This window comes from Xenopus tropicalis, chromosome 7 (assembly GCF_000004195.4).
Source record: "Xenopus tropicalis strain Nigerian chromosome 7, UCB_Xtro_10.0, whole genome shotgun sequence".
In the NCBI taxonomy this organism is placed as follows: Eukaryota; Metazoa; Chordata; class Amphibia; order Anura; family Pipidae; genus Xenopus; species Xenopus tropicalis.
Genome location: NC_030683.2, coordinates 104,497,867 through 104,520,673, shown reverse-complemented (window position 1 = coordinate 104,520,673; position 22,807 = coordinate 104,497,867). Strand labels below are relative to the sequence as shown.

At 39.8% G+C, this 22,807-nt stretch overlaps 1 protein-coding gene across 1 annotated transcript in view; it reads right to left on the bottom strand.

Moving 5' to 3' along the window:
* Positions 1-8,742: 8,742 nt before the first annotated feature.
* The window catches only part of syt5 (synaptotagmin 5), a 130,958-nt gene continuing 116,893 nt past the window's right edge, over positions 8,743-22,807 (bottom strand). The window contains exons 4-9 of the mRNA XM_002938275.4: positions 21,164-21,283; positions 20,539-20,706; positions 19,542-19,709; positions 14,125-14,242; positions 12,980-13,113; positions 8,743-9,169 (exon numbers count right to left, since the gene is read on the bottom strand). Coding sequence (XP_002938321.1) covers positions 8,960-9,169; positions 12,980-13,113; positions 14,125-14,242; positions 19,542-19,709; positions 20,539-20,706; positions 21,164-21,283 — 918 coding nt within the window. The 3' untranslated portion in view covers positions 8,743-8,959. The remainder of the gene's footprint in view (positions 9,170-12,979; positions 13,114-14,124; positions 14,243-19,541; positions 19,710-20,538; positions 20,707-21,163; positions 21,284-22,807) is intronic.

Sequence of the window (22,807 nt, the reverse complement as noted above, 5' to 3'; positions counted from 1 at the left end):
CACTCCCTGCTGCATCCAGCTCCCTCCTAGCATCCTCCAGCTCCCTCCTAGCATCCTCCAGCTCCCTCCTAGCATCCTCCAGCTCCCTCCTAGCATCCTCCAGCTCCCTCCTACCATCCTCCAGCTCCCCCTACCATCCTCCAGCTCCCCCTACCATCCTCCAGCTCCCCCTACCATCCTCCTGCTCCCCCTCCAGCATCCTCCAGCTCCCTCCTAGCATCCTCCAGCTCCCTCCTACCATCCTCCAGCTCCCCCTACCATCCTCCAGCTCCCCCTACCATCCTCCAGCTCCCCCTACCATCCTCCTGCTCCCCCTCCAGCATCCTCCAGCTCCCTCCCTAGCATCCTCCAGCTCCCTCCCTAGCATCCTCCAGCTCCCCCACCATTTTCCTGTCCCCCTCCAGCAGGGCCGGAACTAGGGGTAGGCAGAAGAGGCAGCTGCCTAGAGCGCAACGATTGGGGGGCGCCAGGCAGGAGCCTCTCCTGCCTACCCCATGTCATCTGTCATTGCCCCCACCGCTTGTCATTAGCGGTGGAGGCAATAACCGTTCGGATCACGCCCCCCTTTGCACTTCTCCCCCCCTTCGCTTGTGCTTTGGCGCGCATGCGCCATTCGGGGGGGGGGGGGGAAGTGGCCGACCGGGTTGCCTAGGGCGCCCGGTCAGCTTGGCCCGCCCCTGCCCTCCAGCATCCTCCAGCTCTCTCTTTACCATCCTCCAGCTCTCCCCTTGCATCCTCCAGCATCCTCCAGCTCTCTCTTTACCATCCTCCAGCTCTCTCTTTACCATCCTCCAGCTCTCTCTTTACCATCCTCCAGCTCTCCCCTTGCATCCTCCAGCTCTCCCCTTGCATCCTCCAGCTCTCCCCTTGCATCCTCCAGCTCTCCCCTTGCATCCTCCAGCTCTCCCCTTGCATCCTCCAGCTCTCCCCTTGCATCCTCCAGCTCTCCCCATGCATCCTCCAGCTCTCCCCATGCATCCTCCAGCTCTCCCCTTGCATCCTCCAGCTCTCCCCTTGCATCCTCCAGCTCTCCCCTTGCATCCTCCAGCTCTCCCCTTGCATCCTCCAGCTCTCCCCTTGCATCCTCCAGCTCTCCCCTTGCATCCTCCAGCTCTCCCCTTGCATCCTCCAGCTCTCCCCTTGCATCCTCCAGCTCTCCCCTTGCATCCTCCAGCTCTCCCCTTGCATCCTCCAGCTCTCCCCTTGCATCCTCCAGCTCTCCCCTACCATCCTCCAGCTCCCCCTCCAGCATCCTCCAGCTCCCCCTCCAGCATCCTCCAGCTCCCCCTCTAGCATCCTCCAGCTCCCCCTCCAGCATCCTTCAGCTCCCCCTCCAGCATCCTTCAGCTCCCCCTCCAGCATCCTCCAGCTCCCTCCCTTGCATCCTCCAGCTCCCCCCTACAATCCTCCGCTCTCCCCCACAGCATCCTCCAGCTCGCTCTCCCACCGCCCGCGTCCTCCTGCTTCCTGTGGCTCCCCCTGCTCCCCTAGCGTCCGCCTGCTTCGTGAGCCTGTTTCGTCCCGCTGCATGTCGCCCGGCTCCCTGCTGCATCCACTGTTTTATAACTTTGTGCCCTGTGCGTACTGACATCATACGTACGCACGGGGTGCAACCTATTGAAACACCCCACTGGCAACCAATGACAGGGCCCATATATGTATAAACGGGCCCCGAGTTGATAACTTTTTACGGCTGGGCCCCTTTTAAAGTGAAGGATCGTCCGGGCCTGGGACAACAGTCCCCCCTGTCCCCCCCCTGATGGCGGCCCTGGTGCAGTGACTTCACTTTGTATAGGATAATCCTACTGAATGACCAAAGGCCCAGCATTGAAATAATTACACCCACATATGAGTAGTATTACTACTATGAGGTTACTTGCTGGAACTCAACGAGTCACCGAGAGCTTCTATGTACATGCAAATCCATCTGATCAATGACATGGGAGCTCCTTCCTCCATGCGTTGTGGGGGCTGATGTTAGCATGGCATTCTAGCCTCTCAGCTGCATAACAAGGGAAGGCAGAGGTATTCCTGTGTCTACTTGTTTGTGCAGAGAAGAGGCCAGGGGCAGGGGCTTTTTAGGTTGCTCCTTTCTCTGTCCCACCCAACATCCCCCAAGGCTTTTTCTGACAATGGATGGTGTGTAGAGGCTAGTCACCAAGCAATGTCAGTGAACCTAGGTGCTCTAAAGACACTTGTCTGGAGACATGCATATTACTTAATTTCCCAGTCACCATTTAAAGCTATATGTGACATATGACCTAGAAATACCACATATTTTGGCTTTTACCTTATTTTATATACAGTTGTGAGGTTTTCAGTTTATATTAGCTCCCACATCATAACCCCTCTGGTTTGGTTACTTTCAAAATCCTTTTCCCCATGATCTGAAGTTTAAAGTTTACTGCCAATAGATTTGCAACATTAGTGCCACCTAGAACATGCATATTTTTTATCCAGTTTTGCACATTTTGAGATTGCAGTGCTGTCCTAAATGAGCCTTATCGATCAGCTCTGTACTTGTATAGCTAGTTAAAATCCAATACCCGAATTCCATCCTGCTCATAGCAGTGCTCTTAATTAGCAAATTCATTTTATATAATTAAAACAATATTGCTAGATTCAAATGAGTGCATTCAGCATTTTCAGGTAATTCTCTGAAGATTAATTAAAATGCTTTATATTGCATTCATTAATTTCTGACAGCTGGAATAGATCATCCAGTACTTAGCTAAACCGTAGAATAATTGTAAGAAGTGGGAACACTAAAGGAACCTTTAATAATAAACAAGTATATCAGTGAGACAATGTCTGCATGTCAGATTCCTAGTCTGCAGCATAAAGGGACCAAACTGCATTTTTTTCTGCAGATGTTAGCAGTCTGTACATAATGTATAAACATATTATAGATTAATTAAAAATATGCAGCCGTTTCATTATTTAGTGTAATAATATTTTTAAACTGTTACCTAAGCCTGGCCCCCTGTTCTCCTGTTGATCAGGCTGACTATTTTGAGATAGTAAAAGTAGTTGGCTGTCCTCAGCCTGCCTTCAACCTGAATCTTTCAAATCCCACAATTCCCTGCACACGTCATGTCAATAAAGGAAAATAACATCAGAGTTCAATGCATTGTGGGTTATGTAGTTCCTACATGCTTTCTGTAAGCTGTGGAAAAATAGCTACAATCTATAACATTCATGTTTTAGTCCCTCCTCCCCTGCCAGGATTTCAAATGATGCAGAAGTGACACATTAGAAGAAGGAGGGTGAATGGGAAAACCAGGTGTTTTAAAGCTTTGATTAATAGAATGAAGTGTATTTGTTTTGTGTTGGCACCGCATTAAACACACATAACTGCTGATATGAAAGTGTCAGTGTGCAGAATGATGTGTTCAAAATACCTTCCACCCTTTAACATGAAATGACTGAATGCAGCCATCTTAACTATGCGGCAGTTGCAGACAAGGTCTAACCAACCCCTTCTGATAAAAGGCTTTTGAAGCAACTTTCTAAAACTCCATAGTACATACAGTATGTATTCCATTCCTCCCTTGACATTCATATTTGATTACAATGAGTATATTCTAATATCTTTTCACCTAATTCAACCCCCTTACTGGATGTGTTTTCCTCACTGTATTACAATGCTTAGCTTAGTCATCACACTTGATATTAAATATATTTACTATACCATTAATATTAAAAACCTGGAAAGGATTACCATTACATAAATCTTGGAGGATATCTTTGCATAGAAATATTTATGTATATGATATAATCATGTTATAATACATATAACCTAATATATATGTCGTATAAATCTAGTTGAAATAGGTATGCTAGATTACATTTTATAGAATGCTTTACTGCCAGAGCATGCCAAAAATGCATTCACATTTGTAGTTAATCATTTTGTTTGTACCAGTGCATTATGTACCGCCCACCTTGACTTTGTGTTTAATATCTGGGATTACTCACTCACAGTGACTCTCAATTCTCTATTTAAAATGAGCCTATTTAATGTTTATGTGTGGTTCCCTCTTCTGAATATGTTACTCACCTTTCCTTTTCACCATGTTTATACAGAATATACTTGTGGTTTCTGACTGTAACACTTACCTAAAGCAATGCATTATCTTGAAATTGCCCCCTGGTGCCAGGCATTGGCTGTGATACTGATGTTGACCCATTAGTGTAACCTTGGTGCAACACCACCCAATACAGAAAGTGGTCCTCCATATTAAATACCTGAGGTAGAAACTTAAGGATCACAGTGCAAATGATCTGACTTCAGATATATTACAATATATTATATATTGATATATTACAATATAAAACTCACATCGGTTTTTAAATATATAGCTTTCATTTATTCATTAACAGACAACTTTTCATTCAAATACATTTATATTAAAATATGTTCAAAAGGGAACCTTTATAAAGTACAGCATCACTGCTAGAACAAGAAATTCCAAGAAAACCACAGAAAGGGAGATGGGTCAAAAAGCCCGGGTTGGTTCGTCCACAATGGTGCACTCAATATTTGTAGTAGCTGTAATATGATTGGTGTTTTAAAAGGTGACAGGGAATTCAAGTTTGAACATATATATATTTATATATATATATATATATATATATATAATATATATAGGGAACTTGTACCTGTACATATGATTATGAGAAACAATAACAAGGAGCAACCCACGTGGTCCTGTCCTTGGGTACCAACATTGAACTTAACAATCTGGTGCCCAAGTGCTTTACATTGAGTAGTGTTTTTTGAAAATAAATAACTAAACTGTATTTTTCTGTGTATATTAGGTTCCCATACCCCAATATGTCTGACACTAAAAGAGTTATTGCTCCTTATATAACATTTATGTAAATTGTTAAAGACAGAATAGATGATGGCACACACTGTTAGTGCTATATGGCAATGGAAAGACTGTGTCTGAACATCTTCTCAAGCTTCACTCACGCAAAGTGATAGGCGTCTATTATCTGACATTTCCAAAAGCAGTTTGTGCAGTATAAATCACTGATTCTTCAAAGATGCTCAAGGGCAGTAGAGACTGGTGTCACAAAAAGAAGGTACAATGAGGCCAGAAGCTGTTGGTTTGAAAGATCTGGACAAAGGACCGAAAAAAAAATATGGAGACAAGAACATTTCAAAGCAATGGAGAGATCTAAGGATGAAAACACACGGGCTGAAGTGACAGATGTGATATAGTAATAAGGCCAGAGAGAGAAGCAAAGGAACAGATGGAATAGTATTAGAATGATGGAGCCAAGCTGCAACGAGTGTCACAATATCATCACAAAATATTTTACTAAAGTATCAAAAAAGAGAAAAATTTGGTCCCGTGAATTCTGTACATAAAAACGTTACAAGCTCACAAATAAATCTTATAATATAATACATTTTATTTATGAAACAAGAGGAGTCCTAGTATTTTCTTTTTATTGCCTTTGTTCGGCAACATTAATCCTACCAGAACCTGCAGAGGTTAGAAGACCAATGTGCTGGCTGGTCCCGGGGAGATATGGTGGGCTACTGCTATTTATTATTCTACAAAATGAATCACTTTTTATATTTAAATCTGGGTGTAATTGCTGGATATTGATCTGCTAATCTGGGAAAATATGGTAGGCTGGTGACTGCATCGGCCCGAGATTTCAGTATTTGGCTAACCTCGCAACCCAGAACCCCATGTCATGCGAATATCAGAGGTTGGCGAAAATCTCATTCGAATGAACATTTATTTCTAAATTAAGTGCAGGTATGGGAACTGTTATCCAGAATGCTCGGGATCTGGGGTTTTCTATAACTTGGATTACCATTTACTCTTACGGATTACTCTTACCATTTTTTCTTTTTAAAAATTCGAATAAACTAATTTCCACAAATGTCTGACATTTACTACAAAGTCTGAAATGAAAAAGTATGTGCAGGAAAAAATTGCAGAAAAGTCGCAAATTCTTTGAATTGTTGCACCAAAACCTCTACTTTTTAGAACTGTCACACAAAAAAAGCAGCATTTTGGGGTGTTTAACCTTGAAAGCAAGTCAAAAACGCAGTCCTCTTGTTATATGTTTATTGAAGCAGTAACATTTTTAATGAATCAAATAAAAGTGAGTGTAGGACTGGCCAGACCGGAGATGACTGGCATACTTGGCCAGGCTGAAGTATATTGCAATATATGGACAAACAAATCCCTGTTTTGCTTAATGGGGAGGGCATTACTTGGTAGCTTAATGCACAGAATGTCTTAATGTCCTATATATATTGATAATGGGTGAGTGCAGAGGATATTTTGTTGCTGTCTGTATTATATTTACAAAGGCAGTTGATTAAATATGGAACATATTGTATCTTGGACTGTGCCACCAGAGCCCCTGGAACAAGCCTGATATTCAGTGAGGACACAACCATTTCCCCCCAAGCTGAACACATTGTGCTCGACCCTTTCTACACAGTCATAGTTTACACCAGTGGTAAATGAAAGCATGATATTGATTGTCACAATCAGTTCTGTGAAAGCAAATACACTTTTTATCTACAATTCTCATTCCAAATCCATGTTGTATTATTGTGACACCCCAAACAAAGATACAATTCGTGGCTCTAAAAAGAGGCATCATCCTTTCTCCTTGACTTCAGCTCCTAATTTGTCAAAGCTTGAGCTGAAACCATTAAATGACCATATTAATGAATTGATTAGCTAACGCACCAGAGAGGGTGTCTCAGGGCCATGTCATGCAGATTTCTCTGACATCCCACATGTTAAAGGAGTTACAGACTACAGTAAATAATGTGTGCCTTTCCCTTTTTGAAACCTTAAAGGTATTCTGTCATCATTTTTATTGGGGACTTTTAATTCTAAATTACACTGTTTACATAGCAAATAATTTACTCTACCATTTAAAACAATATTCTTGAACCAACAAATGTAGTATTTTTTTTGTTGTTGTTGTAATATCGGTGTGTAGGCGCCATCTCAATGCATTGTGCCTGAGTCTGAGCTTTCAGAAGGAGCCAGCGCTACACATTAGAACTGCTTTCAGGTAACCTATTGTTTCTCTTACTCCCATGTAACTGGAGGAGTCCCAGGCCAGACTTGGATTTCTTACTTTTGAGTGCTATTCTGATACCTACTGGGAGCTGCTATCTTGCTCCCTTTCCATCGGCTGCTGGGAGAGGGGTGATATCACTCCAATTTGCAGCTCAGCAGTAAAGTGTGACTGAACTATTTCAGAGCACAGGTCACATGGCTGTAGCACCCTGGGAAATGAAAAAAATGGCTAGCCCCATGTGAAATTTCAAAATTAAATTAAAAAAAATCTGTTTGTGTTTTTGAAATACTGATTTCAATGGAGGATTCTGCTGGAGAAACTCTATTAACTGATGCGTTTTGAAAAAAAAAAACATGTTTTCCCATGACAGTATTCCTTTAAATGTGAAATAAATGTTATAATTTATAATATTGTATGCAAAATAAATGAGAGGTTTTAGAATTTTTGCATCCATGTCTCCCGTTGTAGTCCAACATTTGGCTAGGCCCATCCTTAGCTCAGGATATAAATGTATGAGAATGTTGTATTCATTACTTTATTTTTGTGCCAAGAATGAAATGCATTTATTCCAAGTCTAACTAGCCATGATAGGCCTTCATTGACTGCTTTGATCCCCAGAGGGGTACCCGCACCCGTTTGTGAACCTATGGAATACAGTTTTAGCTAGGCTTATTTTAATGTTTACGTTATACTTTTTATTTACCGCTTTAATACAAGAGCAGGATTATCTACAGTGTGGACGTTGCATTGGTACTGGGTCCAAGAAGGTTTCTGTTGAGGTGATTATTGTGGTTTTGATGAATTAACAAGGAAGGGGGCTGCACTGTTGTCCAGAGCATAATAGTTTACTAAACATGACATCAAAGTGCCTGCATATGGATGTGTCTGTATTCCAACAATATGTTTACCTTTCTGGACAACGTTGCTTTGTGGCTACTTATTAATCTGATGTTTCTACCTCTAGTTTGTTAGTTTATATTACTGGGCACTGGCATAGCTATACAATTATTGGGTTCAACAGAACCAAACCTAGCAGGGATGATAATTTATTTTACCCGCATAAAGTGATGTTATAAAACAGTCAGGATGCCCCCACTATTCCCTAGGAATAGCAGCTGATGGGTCTGTTGCCTATATTGTTATGCCCATGTCAGATTCCAAGTAATAGGTACACATTCTGGTCAGCCATCTTATATATTTCATAATAAAGCAACAGTATGGTTCTATAGTATGTGAAAACAATAGGTTCCTTGAATCTATGAGTTCAAATATAAAATTAAAGGCTAGATTTCCTTGACATCGGTTTCAGCTAGTTTTGGGAGAAATACTATCTTTAATCCTTTTTCATATAACAAAGAGAGAGCACAGTATGCAGCTCATAGCAACTACGCCCAAGTGCAGCAGTATTAATGGTAATTAATTGGGTTACTTTTATATTGTTACTTCACCTATCCCTATTTAAGGCAAAGCTAGTCTCCCTACCACATTTCTGGTCAATTCTGTAACTACAAATCAAGCAACTAAGTGTTAGTGACTCTTAGCTGTGAAAATGAATATCTGAGTTAAGTCTACAGATGTCGAGTCCCCTGTACTGCGTCACTTATAAGAAAAGAGCGTTTTATTTTCAAGTTTCAAGTATCTTTAGTTGTCATACTAAACCAGCCGAGATTTATATTGAAAAAGGATACTGCCTCTTGGCCAAGTTTTATATAAATATTTTAGTCATTTACAAATAACCACAAAACAGGAGGTTTCTCAAAGCTATTTCACAGCTACAGCTTTGAACATGTATATACACACAGCAGCACTGGTCCCAATACTCGTTTGCACAAGTACCTCCATGTGCCCACATTCATTCGCACTCGCTCACACACAGCAAGTTACATCATGAGGTCTTCAGTCCGACGGCACCATCCACTTCTTCTTCTGGCTGTAGAGTGTGCCATTGGGCAATAGGCCTTCTGGGGTTAGCTAGCATATCAGACCAGTGGCGAAGCTCAGTCCCTGTAGCGTTGCAGCCCACAAAGATCTTGCCAATTGCTTCGTTCTTGCCTAGCTTGTCATAATCGAGTACTGTGAGAACCACTTGCACCTTCTGTAATAGAAAATAAGTTAAATTGAATGAACCTATATCTAATCATGCACTTAATACAAAATTTGTAGGAGTCCACCCCATTGGATCACTTCCTTATCAAATGATAACATGGTAATTTAGATTAAAACAAGACACATGCCCATCAAGTTGATCCAGGAAATCAAAAAGGACAAAAGAGGGGGAAAAATTATTTCCTGACAGTCCCTGGATCAACTTTGTACTGAGGGTTCATCCAGCCTAACCCTGTATTTTTTCCTTAGCTAAAAGTGCAGCCAACCCATTTCTAAAGCTATCTGATGTATCTACCAACTGCTTCTGGTAGACACTTCCAATTTTATAAAATAAACTATAAAGCTGCATTAATCTTCCTCTTGGTAATCCTCTTTCATGGGAATGATACACTTTCCAAAGGCATTCATTCTATTACTCTAGATGGTAGACTTTGAACTGCCTTTTCAACACCTTAACTAAAACAAATGTTTCTTCTATGGAATAGAAAGATATCTTTTTTTTTTTTATCGTTTTAGATTGCAGGAAATATTCTACTTATAATGGGGACATATCTGCTTTTTATTCCTTATGATGTATTTAAGCTTTATGTGCAGTGTGACAGAATCACAGATAGTAAGTGTACTCTCCACCATGGGCTGTTACATGGAAGTAAGTCTCTAGCAGCTGATTAGGCTGATATATTTCACAATATGCCACCAATAAACATTTCTTCATAATAAAATAGTAAATATTGAAATGTAGTTATAAATGTGAGTGGAGTGGCAGGTATTTAAAGGTTAAAGAGGCTGTTCACAGACTACATTTCTTTGTGGGGGGAGTTAAGTGTCCGTTAAATAGTTCTGCCTCTCTACTAAACTGCTGATTAGCAACACCAAACCCTTGGCCTATGTCTTGTATACAGTATCTTGCGATCACTAATCGGCATCAGTGAACTTTGTTTTCTATAGAGACAAACATTTTTATTACTTTGTATAATGCATTGGTGACTGGCTCTGCGTCTGCTTTCTGATGTTAACTTTCTAATTTTCATCCCACAAACAGGTGTTTGATCCCTAAAGTGAGATACAATTACAGGCACTTACACACCAAATCCTAGCCTGTTGGAAGCTCAGTGATAGTTCTAGCCCTAGTGGGTTGGAAGGCAGGGCTGTGGAGTCGGTAGATAAATTCTCCGACTCCTCAGTTTCTGATACTTCCGACTCCATGACTCCGACTCCTCTGTTTTTAATATGCTAATGTATTTTATACATCCAGGAAGGGGCACTTAAAACACAACTGAACTGATAATAAACTGATAAGACAATTGTATCTATACTCCTACTTCTAATGATTTCCCTAGAATCCCAGTCATGTTTAAAGTTTAAGCTAACATTACAGCTGAATTACAGCAGTTTTTCAAATGTTTTAAGGCTTCAGTCTTTAAGGAACAGTAACACCAAAAAATAAAAGAGCTTTAAAGTAATAAAAATATAATGCACTGTTGCCCTGCACTGGTAAAACTGGTGTGTTTGCTACAGTAACACTACTATAACTTATATAATAAGCTGCTGTGTAGCCACAGGGGCAGCCATTAAAGCTGGAAAAAAGGAGAAAAGGCACAGGTTACATAGCAGATAACGGATAAGTTCTGTAGAATACAATAATGTTTTAGCTGTTATCTGCTATGTGCCTTTGCCTTTTCTCCTTTGAATGGCTGCCTCCATGGCTACATAGCAGCTTATTTATATAAATTATAGTAGGGTTTGTGTAGCAAACACCCCAGCTGTACCAGTGCAGGAATGGCTGCCCCCGGGGCTACACAGCGGGGTATTTATATAAACTATAGTAGGGTTTCTGTAGCAAACACCCCAGCTGTACCAGTGCAGGAATGGCTGCCCCCGGGGCTACACAGCGGGGTATTTATATAAATTATAGTAGGGTTTCTGTAGCAAACACCCCAGCTGTACCAGTGCAGGAATGGCTGCCCCCGGGGCTACACAGCAGGGTATTTATATAAATTATAGTAGGGTTTCTGTAGCAAACACCCCAGCTGTACCAGTGCAGGAATGGCTGCCCCCGGGGCTACACAGCAGGGTATTTATATAAACTATAGTAGGGTTCCTGTAGCAAACACCCCAGCTGTACCAGTGCAGGAATGGCTGCCCTCATACTACACAGCAGCTTATTTATATAAATTATAGTAGATTTTCTGAAGTAAACACACAGTGCAGGGCAGCAGCACATTATATTTTAGTTACTTTTATACACTTTCATTTTTTGGTGTTACTGTTCCTTTAAACTATTAACTATTCATTCCCTTCACGTATACAAGTATTTCTAGTCCTGCAATTTTTTTTACTTAATTAGTTACCAGTAAGAGTTAGGCTGGGTTCACAGTGGGCATTGTGTTCCCTGTAACAGAGGGACACGACACAGTGGAGCTGCCGCACCTTAACTGTGCGTTACGTCCCATTTAGCAGGGTCGGACTGGTTGGGTTTTTTATTTTATTTTTTATCAAATTCCCTACAATGCATTTTTGTTTGCAGGCTACAAAAAGCCAGAATATTAACTATAGATCAAATGAAAGATGCTTAAAAAAATCTTACTAATTCTAACTTTAGTAAAGTTCCCCTTAAATCATCCATGTTATGTGAATGACCAATTTACACAGTAATTAACTATTTAGTTAGGTAGATATTAAGGAATAAACATACCACTGTGCTTTTCTGTGCATTTTTGCATTAAACAATCTTTTTGTATTTTTATAGATATTTTCATTTTTAGACTGGTAATAGTTGCTGAAGACACACTACTAACAACTACTTTTTCACAGCTACTAAACTCCAGTAACAGACAGCACTGAGAATTGCCTCTGCTAAAACACATGTAGAGACAGTTATCAGTAAATGATCAGCCTTGTTTTAGTAGCCATGACAAGTAGCTGCTACTAGTAGCTAGTAGTGTCTTCACTATAAAAGAGTCTAATATAGAGCTGTTAAGCTGAAGCCTGTTGTTAGAAGTTAAACTGTATAAAACTGCAAAAAATTTTAAGGACAAATATAAACAGAAAATGGATGTAACTTCCAAAAGCGGTCAGAGGACCGCTCTGAGAAAGTTTACATCTGTTAATTTTTTGGGGGTTTATGTTCCCCTATGTATGGCCTCTTTTAGCCTCCCCAAACAAAAAATTCACCCTCTGCCTATGGAGGGGGTGAATTAGGGGTGCGCGGTGGGGGCCCCTGCAGGGGATGGAGGCCCCTCGATGGAGGTACCTTGGGGGGTGCAGGGCCCCCGGGGCGGTAGCCCCAGTGGGCCCTTCACCCCCCAGTCCGACCCTGCCATTTAGTGAAGCATACAGTAAATGAAAAGCTTCATGGGTCACCCAACGTGTTCGTTTATGCACTGTGTGCATTGGGCTTTATTCTTATAGCAGAGAAGTAATTAATTATGACTGTTTGTGAATTGGGACATTTAAACTTGCTTTATTTTTTTTTTTTTTATTCCCATTTAAATTTAGTAGGAGTCGGTTCATTTTTTGCCGACTCCGACTCCAGGTACCCAAAATTGCCTCCGACTCCACAGCCCTTTTGGAAGGGCAGTGGCTAATCTGGTTCAGTCCTTATACGCCTAGCCCTAGTGTGTTGGAAATCGGTGCTAACCCTGCTCACTGCTCTGAAACCCAGCTCTATCCCTGCTTAATGCTCACATATCACATCTAGTGTCTTCAAAGGTCATTATTTACTCTAGTCTGTCAGAGCTTGCCACTGCTCATACACCTAGCCCTAGTTTGTTGGAAGGTCAGCACTAGTCCTACTTACCTGGATCTGTTCAAACGGTACTTCAAAGCTGAAGGATTCATTGTAGTAAGGGTTTAGGGTATTTTTCTTGATAGTAGTCTTCTTTTTCTTTAGCCTCTTGCCATTTTGCATCAGATGAATCTTAACATATGGGTCTGGTGAGACATTAAGAGGCCAGAGGGAATGTTACGTCTGTCCCAGAACTGTCCCCTTTCCCATAACACCATCGCTTGACTGAAAAGTTTTGGCTTTTGACTGAACTGCCAACTGCCGTAGTCATGCTAAATTGCAAAAGCAAAAAGGACAAGGACCTTCAAAAAAGAGTAGGTTTAATATTAACATGAACCAGCATAGCAGGCATGTGAGCTGATTCAGATCTACAACTTTTAATAGTGGCCAAACAAAAGTATTGATTGGGGATTCTGGGAATAGTAGCATAGCAACAGATGGAGCCCTAAAGGTTGCTTATCCCAGAGCTATTAGTAACCAGCAATAAGGAAAAATTACAGGTACTTATTTAAACTGAGGCAGAGATTTTAACTAATACCATGTCATTAGGATGACCAATCTGGGCATTTTTTGTGTATGTTACCATTTATAGTGACATGGGGTTAGATGACCTCTCTGATTCTTGCGCTTGATGAGTGATAAATTACTCCTTAAGTCTCCAATGTAACAACAGTGTTTTGTGTATGTGGTCTATGGATACAAAATCCATCAATAACCTGTAAATTATATTCTTAAATAGGTTCTTTGTGACTAATGCAATAATGCAAACTTTGTATTATGAGATATAAAGGCTAGTGCTCATTCAAGCAGCACTTCTGTCCATATTTAAAAAGATGAAGATATTAAAAGTCACAGTGGATTGGCTTGTGGATTTGACGCTATATTTGGTCATAGAAATACTCTGGGACTTCTAATATCTTTATTTTTACAAGACATTATTACTTATATTATCCCCTATAGTATCCCAAAACTTGTGTTCTTGACTGTCTCTGGGGTCTGTATTAACCATACGGCTGTTACTACATTGTTTTTTTTTTATTTATTATAAATAACTCACACATCTTTGTCAGCAGCACAGTCGGGGCTATTGACTCTCATGGATGCTTTGCTCATGCTATCATATGCAGTGACGCACCAACACATGCAATAAACCTTACCGGAAAGTCCCCCAACATCCATCTTTTTGAGGTTTTTAGCCTCCAGCACGATAACGGTGAGCTTCCCTGCTGTGGGCACGTAACGCAGTGAGAAGCAGATATCTCCCAGTTTCTCTTGCTGTAATTCAAAAGAAAACATATTACATTCTAAAGGATGAACAGATGGGGGGGGGGGATAATATTTGTCATTAGGAATAAAACACGGCAAGGAAGATACATTTACTAATCTCAGCATGTTTAAAGCTTGGACATTGCCCATCTGATAATAAGAGCATCAAGACTAAACCTCTTGACTGGACTAGTCAGTCAAAATAGCATATATATATAATATATATATATATTATATATATATTATATTATATATAATATATATATATACACACATACATATATGCCTGCATCCACAGATGGGCTGTGTGGTGAGAATATATCCTTAGATTATATAGTCCAGCATACTATAATAACTGATATTTGAAGTATTTACATGAGGGGTGTCTATCCTTCAGTCCTCTAACTGTTTTGAAACTGAGCTCCAAGCATACTTAATGTATAAATTGATGGAAGCTTACAAAACATCTCTTTTATAGATTTTGCCCTTCAGGTAGGGGGTTCCAGCCACCTCCTTATGTAACTTTGGTCTTGAGTTTCTTGCTTTTTCCATGACTAAACAACTACGACTGTTAACTCTGTATGACAGGTTACCATAGTGGAGGCCTGCCCTATGGGACCCAAAGCTGAGGACTGAGGTGGTATCCAGCCTTACGTGTTACAGAACAATGCTCATTGGCTGCCCTGAATACTCAAACCCAAAAATGTCACAATCTGTTAATATTTGAGAACCATTTTAAACTTAAATGTAATTAAGGCAAACCCTGGCGACTGCAAGGAAGGAGATGATTTGTGGTACAGTTGCCAAAATCCTCACTGGTTTCCCAATGTTGTTCTGGTTTGATCTGAGGATGCTGTATGCTTTGCCTACTCCAAAGTCTATTTATCAACAGTATTTTTCGTGTCTGCCATGTTAATCCCCAATTTCTCTCCCCAGCATTAGTATTTCTATATGTCCATGGACTGTAGAGTTCTAGTTATGTAAAGAATAAATTCTAATACCAGAAAAAATGAATCTGTATGAGTATCTGCTAGTGTTTCCGGTCTAAGTATCTGTAAATTACATTATCTTTTCCATTAAGGGTGTAACAATTTGTCTTCAGACCATTTCTAAATTTCTGTAAAATGTGCATAATATTCTATCTGGGAACTTATTTCCCAGAAGAGACAGAGAATCAGAGAATTATCTTATTATTTTCAGTCACTGGAAGTCATTGTTAATGCATATAAAGTCACCAGCATGGTATCCTGAAGGCAAATACTGTTGCACAAAACCCAGTTGCTATATACAGCCCCCATACAGGATCTGTATAAATACATGAGAATATAAAGGTAATAAGAAAGCCCAGCTCTGCCATTTTTTGGTACCATTTTGTAAAAAAAAAAATCTTGAACTAGAAGTTCCCACCTACAAATGTAGGCCTGCTGTGTTGAATAGGTTGCTCTACATACAGAGTCTATAACATACTATAACAAAGATTAAAGTCTACTTTAATAGATATTGCTATCAGTACCTGAATGTAATCATTGCCATAAACTGCTCCTGCTGGGCTTTTGGGGCAATAATTGCAACCATGTGAAACAAGCACAGGGTATTCCCTTTTATTACATTGGAAAGTTATCCACAAAATTATTGATTCATCACAAAAACACAACAATCTTCCTGTTTAACATTATCGTTAGATTATTGGTTCCTAAACTCTTGGGTTGGCCCATAAGTGGGGCATGGGGGGTAGAGAGATTGGTAATTGGACCTAGGATAAATGCTGCCAGAACACCAGTAAGAATGTGGGGAGTGAACTGTTTTGACTTTGAAAAATACAGTATAGCAACAAGCTACCAAAGACACAATTCTATTACCATTCCTTTTATATGAAATTCACTTTGGGTGCAAATCAGAATACTTAATAATACTTATAACTATATATCTTGGTTTACCCTGTCATACATCAGAGTACTTCAGTCTGTCCTAAGATGTGGCTGCTTGAGACTGTGCTTTAACAGCTCTTCTCACTTCTAATTACTGTATACTGTCTAATTGCCTTCCAGTCTCTTTGGCTCTTTCCTGTATTATGTCTGACCATTACTTGTGTTCTAGTGATGGCTGCTCCTTTTATCAGCGCTGCTCATGTCAAGAGCTTTCATGCTCAAGTAAAGGTTTTCTCTTCGATTCGTTTTGAGATCATTTACCAAACTGTCACTATAAACGTCTTTATATACCTAATAGAAGGATACCTGGCAAAATAATTACTTTGTAATATGGTGCACTCACACACTTATTACAAAGGAACTTTGATCCCTCTGTTTATCTCATTAGTGCCATGAACCTTCTTACTATTTGACTGTAACACTGGAATATTCTTTATACTGTAGACTTTGTTAATGTTACAATGACTGATGAATATTGAATATAATAAACAAGGATACAGCATATGTATATATGAGAGAATAGAATTACACATCACTCCACCATTCATCATGTTAATTAGGCCATTGTTTTACTAAGTGTATAATTATTATCTTTCCAAAATGTATTCTTATAAAATGTCAGTTTTTTTAATGTACCAGGGCAGTTTTCTTGACCCCTGAAAGCTATACAGGATAAAAACTGTATCAAACCTTTCCTACAAAATTATTTTTAGTTCTGTTATTCCAAAAAAAATATATATACAGTATATATACATTAAATGCAGGTTGGCATTTTCTAATTTTGCCAAGTTAGAATCATGCAAGAAAATGTCTGGTTCGAATCTGGCCACTTGTGTAATTATATGTAATGTACCTATTAAGAACACTTATGACTGCACCAAGATGGTTTCTGCATAAGGCATAGATCATTGCCCCTCTAGGTTTTATTTCATTCCATTTTCTAGGAATACAAGATGAGCTATACGATTTAGATCCAAGCAAGTGGTAATAAAAAAGGAATGTATTCATATTACAGTTAGTGAAGAAGATAGATGCAAAGTCTCAGACAGAAAGAGAAATATAGATAGCACAATCCACGGGGAGCCTATTCATTTAAAGGTAAATCAGGCATCATTGCACACTGGGGATCCAGTAAATAAAAAGATGCAGGAACAAGCATGTGCTGGGGATGTTATTCTAATAATGGCTGAAAATCCTGTCACACATATCTATGAGTGTCGTACATTTACAGCAATCCACTCCTGGCTGCAGCCATAATGCTGAAAATGTTGGATTTTGTGTGTTTCTATAATTAGCAAGAGCTGAACACTAAGGGGGAGATTTACTAATCCACGAATCCGAATCCCGAAAGGGAAAAAATCGGATTGGAAACTAAAATTTTGCGACTTTTTCGCCGTCTGCGAATTGTTTTCGTATTTGTTGCAACTTTTTTGCTGCCGCGACTTTATCGTATTTTGCGTGACTATTTCGCCGCCATCGCGATTTTTTCTTATTGAGCGATTGTAAACGGCGGAAAAACCAATCTGATTTTTTCGCGACGGCGACGAAAAAGTTGCGGGAAAAATACGAAAAAGTCGCGGCGACGACGAAAAAGTCGCAAAATACAGATCTTTATGAAAAAAACGCATTCGGACGCCTTTGGACCATTCGTGGATTAGTAAATCTCCCCCTAATTGTGCACTTAGGTCAATAAACCGGTGATCCATAACTTTGAATCATAGCCTCACTGGTGTGTAAGGTTCTTTTGTGACTTTGGATTTACATAGGGACATTAAAAGAATTTTTCACATTTGGACTCTTACCCATTTGTTAGTTCTTGGATTGTAACGAGCATATGGCAAGTTTTTTGCTGCAAAAAACAACACTTAAGGTCCCCATACACGAGGCGATTTCACTCGTTGTGCGACGAACGATTATATCGACAAACGATTGTATGGCGATCAGGTTTCCATACGATATGTCATCCATGGGCAACGATAATTTGCAAAAGATTTCATCGTATCATTATCGTAGAATACTTACGATCGTACATCTACGTACGATCCAATTTTGTGGTGGAAGCGGTATTTATTTATTTATGTTCGTTGACTTCCGCTGCTGGCAATCATGACATGCGCAGAGAACAATCGTTCGAAGACAACTGTCTGACACTCACACCAACTGGCAGATTTTATCGTTAAACGACTAAAATTTTTAAACCTGGCCGATCGATTTTGGGGACGATAATGTCAGGTCGATTAGTGGGCCGACGATCGTTCGCACACCATCAACTATACGATAACTTAACAATAGTATCGGATCGTTCGGGAATCGGTCGTTTGACAGTAAAAAATCGGCCCATGTATGGGGGCCTTAACTTTTACTGTTCGCATGCTCTAACGGCTTCATTAAATAATACTTGCTATTCAATTAAAGAGCACTTATCATACCAAATTTTTCTGCCCCCACTGGAAGTGCAGGCTAATAAAGCCTATAATATGCTTAGGGGAAACATAGTGGCCGTGCTTGGTCTCCTAGCTCGCTCAACATGCACAATGAAAAATACTTGCTAATTAATTAAAGAGCACTTATCATATTGAAATAATTTCCCCCCCCCCACTGGAAGTGCATGTTAATAGAGCCCGCACCCCAATTGGATAGAAGTCATAGATGTCATTTTGACCTCAAGCACCAGAAATGACAAAATCCTGAGTTTAAAAATGTTTCGCTGGCATTGTGTACGATTTATATAAAAGCACACATCAGTTGCCATTGTGTTGACCACAACTTCCTCCCATGTCTGCAATTACATGAAATTGTTGGAAAAATTCTACATTCTGGGTAGTCAGCATGATGTTTTGCACCCAAGATTGCACTTTGCACACAGCGCTTATGATATATGACTATGATATATGAGATGTCACAGAAACAGCTAAACTTCCTCCAGGGAAGAGTGTCCAAACCCCTAGAATCGGACAGAAGTGGGCTTCAAAGAAGAATTTTATTGCTTTCCCTTTACCAAAACCTTGGGAAAGACACATTTTTGCACACATTTTTAGGTTGTTTTGGCCAGAAGTGGCCTCTAGAGGCCAGTGTAAATGATAGAATGCTTGCTTGGTTTTACCAAAGTCAACATTTTTGTATATAAAACAAAACACTGTATATTCTGAATATACTGTAAAACAGAATGTTGCACATAGATTATAATCCGTACATGATCTTGGAAAGCCCAGTGCAAAACAATAGTTTGACGAACCTTCCTCTTAAAACCCAAAACGTCAGTAACCATTGCTACTGCATTGGCCTGATTGTGGATAGTTCAACCTCCAATCTTTTAGAACCATATTTCTGTGATATCCTTGCCAACAATAAGACTGTTACCAGGTACTGGTGGCACTTACTTCTTCTTTCTCTGCTGACTGTAAATCTTGCCATTCCTCAATGACATGTGCCAGATCCACTGTGTTCATATGAACACGTACCTCCCCAATGGCGTCATGCTTAGAAAACCGATCAAAGTCATACACTGACATGACTAAGGTTTTCCCTCCAAGCTCTGCATAAGGAACCTAAAAAATAGAACACATTTGGTAGAAATGGGTAAATATTTACTTGACTGGAACTGTAAAGCAGGTTGGGCAGGTTTGGACTAAGAAAGTCGGCACTTGTATGGGTTCTGGTGGGTCAAACTTTGAGCAGAGCACCTCCACTTTGGTGATATAATTGGACCAATCCCTTAGCCAATCTCTTATCTTTACATCTTTAGAGGGAGTTATGGTGGTCATACATGGTAAGATCCGCTCTTTTGGTAGGGTTGCGATATTGGGCTAATTAGATTGTTTGACCTGAATCAGCAGTCAAAATCTGCTTACGTATGGCCACTCAGAGAGGGGGTCATAAAATGAAGAGGATTTCAGGTTGGTTTGGTTAATGCAATGTTTGGGATTTGGGGGGAAATTTCTGATCTGCTCATCATTACTGCAGAGTTAACAACCCTGCATAGCTGCTTAGCCACACATTATTATAACATCAATAGCGAGGCATGGCACACGGAGAAAGAGAATACTTCAAAGTAATGACTGAAAACTGTAGAACCCACATATGCCAAATCAGTTTTAGTGCTATGCAATTAGAGGCTGGTAGGGCAAGATCAGCTGTAATGATCTCATAACCTTCTTATATGGAGAGAATGGATTGTATGCAAGGGGTTGGGGTTGCCATATGGAAGGATCTTGGAATTTAAGGGCATAGAGTGGGTAAAATTAATACACAGTTAGGGGCAGATTTATCAAAATGTGAGTTTAGATTAGAATACATAAAAGTTCACTTCTATTCATTTCTATGAGATTTTTAAAACCACATTTATCAATGGGTGCTATTAATATATTTGTGTCCTACCTTAAAAGTGAATGACTCATTGAATGTTGGGTTTAGGGTCTTGCGGTGCACTTTTGTTTCATATTTCTTCTTTTTGTCTGGGAGTAAGTAGACTTTGACATAGGGGTCGGAGGTACCACCAATGTCCAACGCTGGTAAGTCTGCTGCCTGTATGATTCCAACTACCAGCTGTAGAGCGAAGCAGAATGAGTTTTATTAAACCTTACTTTCTGATTTGCCTCATTAGTCCATGCAGCATACAACAGTAGAGTTAAGCAAGCTTGCTGATAGGGCCACTGGCTATATGAGCAGATGACTGGCAATTATGGCTACACGCAGTTGCATAAGTTATCCAGTATAGGCCATGGTCTGGTTTAAAACAATTAAACACTACCCAGTACATTCATTTCTTCAGTTATTGTTTACATGCCTTTGTGCCTTTTGGAAATCCTTCTTGGAAAATGATTGCATTTGCCAACAAGATTTTCCAACAGAACCAGAAATTGTCTCAAAACAAGACACAAATATGAGATGTACTTCATTTTGCCCAAATTAGTCAACTTTATCAGACCATCTGTATCTAGGTATTTGGGTAACTAGTGCTGGGTCTATTAATGCCACCATGAAACTAAGTGATTGACTTTACCTGTCCAGTCTGAAAATCATAATCCAGAGAGTACTGGAGCTTTCCCAACTTTTCTTGGGGCTTTTCATCCTTCACATCATCCAACAGTGATGGGTCAAGATCTTCAACATCTGGCTGGACCTGCATAAAAATGATAAGTAAAGACAATAATATGAAAACTTATAATACACTCTAGTATATTGTGTATAAGTACTATTATGTTGTGAGCAGTCCACTATGTAGTTTAGATCTTGGCACCATGGCAGTATATTGATGTAATTGTGCTGCATCATGATGCGTTGGCATGAAAAATGTTAAATAAATAGAATGGGTGTAATGCCTTAATGTCTTCCTTGAACTCCTGGGTCAATCAATTTGAAGTATGTTTGTAGGGGGGAAGCAACTGGAATGCCTGGAGGAAACCTACATAGGGTCACAGGGAGAACATACAAATGCCATGTAGAGCGTGCCCTGGCTGGAGCTAAACCTAGGACCCCAATTCTTTAATGCTAATCTCTGCTCCCACCATATTACAACAGAAGTTTAGTAATACACTTGGGGGCCTATTTATTATTCTGTGTAAAACAAAAATCGCCAAAAAATAATGCACAATAAATGGCATATTTATCAAGGTATGTTTTATTTTACATTGCCCAAATACCAGATTTGTGGCTGTTATTTTATGCCACTTCAGACCTTGTGTAAGTAAGTTCTGGCGGAAGTAGCTCTAGGAAAAAACGTGTAAAAGAATTACACCATTTTTTACGCTGCAAAGCCTGGTGATGTCTGGTGAATTTTGGTGCTGTTTTTTTACACTGCATAAAAAATCTGCCCCATAGACACACCGAGGCAGTGGAAGTGACAACACACATGACTAGTGACTGCATGGGTTTCTATGAGCTGTATTAGAAAACGGAAAACAAAATTGGAGAAGGCAAACAATAATTTTCTCTGTCAATTGCTTAAACCCTTAATGAAAACAAAGTTGAAGAGAAATAATAATAGGAATTCCTACCCTCCCAGCCTAAAAACAGAAATGTCCCTGTTAAAATCTACTAACAAACATTGGAACTGGATTGTTTTACAATGGCTTTAGGTACTGCTCAGCCTGTATGATTGGCAATGTGCATGGCTGACTAATTCGGCACAGATGTGCTTGTTTGGTGACCTTACCAAACAATCGGTTCTGGCAGAGGCTGGACACTCTTACTCTGTGGCTCAGCACAGCATTCATGATAGACAACAATAGAACATCACTGTTTCAGATATAAATAGTCATTTTACTTTAATAAAATCCAAGTAGCCATAAATACATAATGCTGTTCTATTGCTATCTGCAGGGAGTGCTTCTCCTGAAACTCCCTCTCACGTGCAAATGTGCAGAAAGTAAATGTTAGGGGAAAAGCTAGGCTTTCATACTCTACTGTACAATATGGAAACTCCCATTCACATGTATAAATATAAAAATGCAGAAAATTAATTTTCTGTAAACATATTAAGCTTTGCTATCATATCATATTTCAAAGAAAAAACCTTGACTGCTCCTACCCAAATGTATATACACCACTATATTTAAATTTTCCCGGCTCTACTGCAATAAAATACGACCTTTAACTGAGAAATGGGTTAATTACAAGAAAAAGGTTTTGATTGTTACGTTTTATA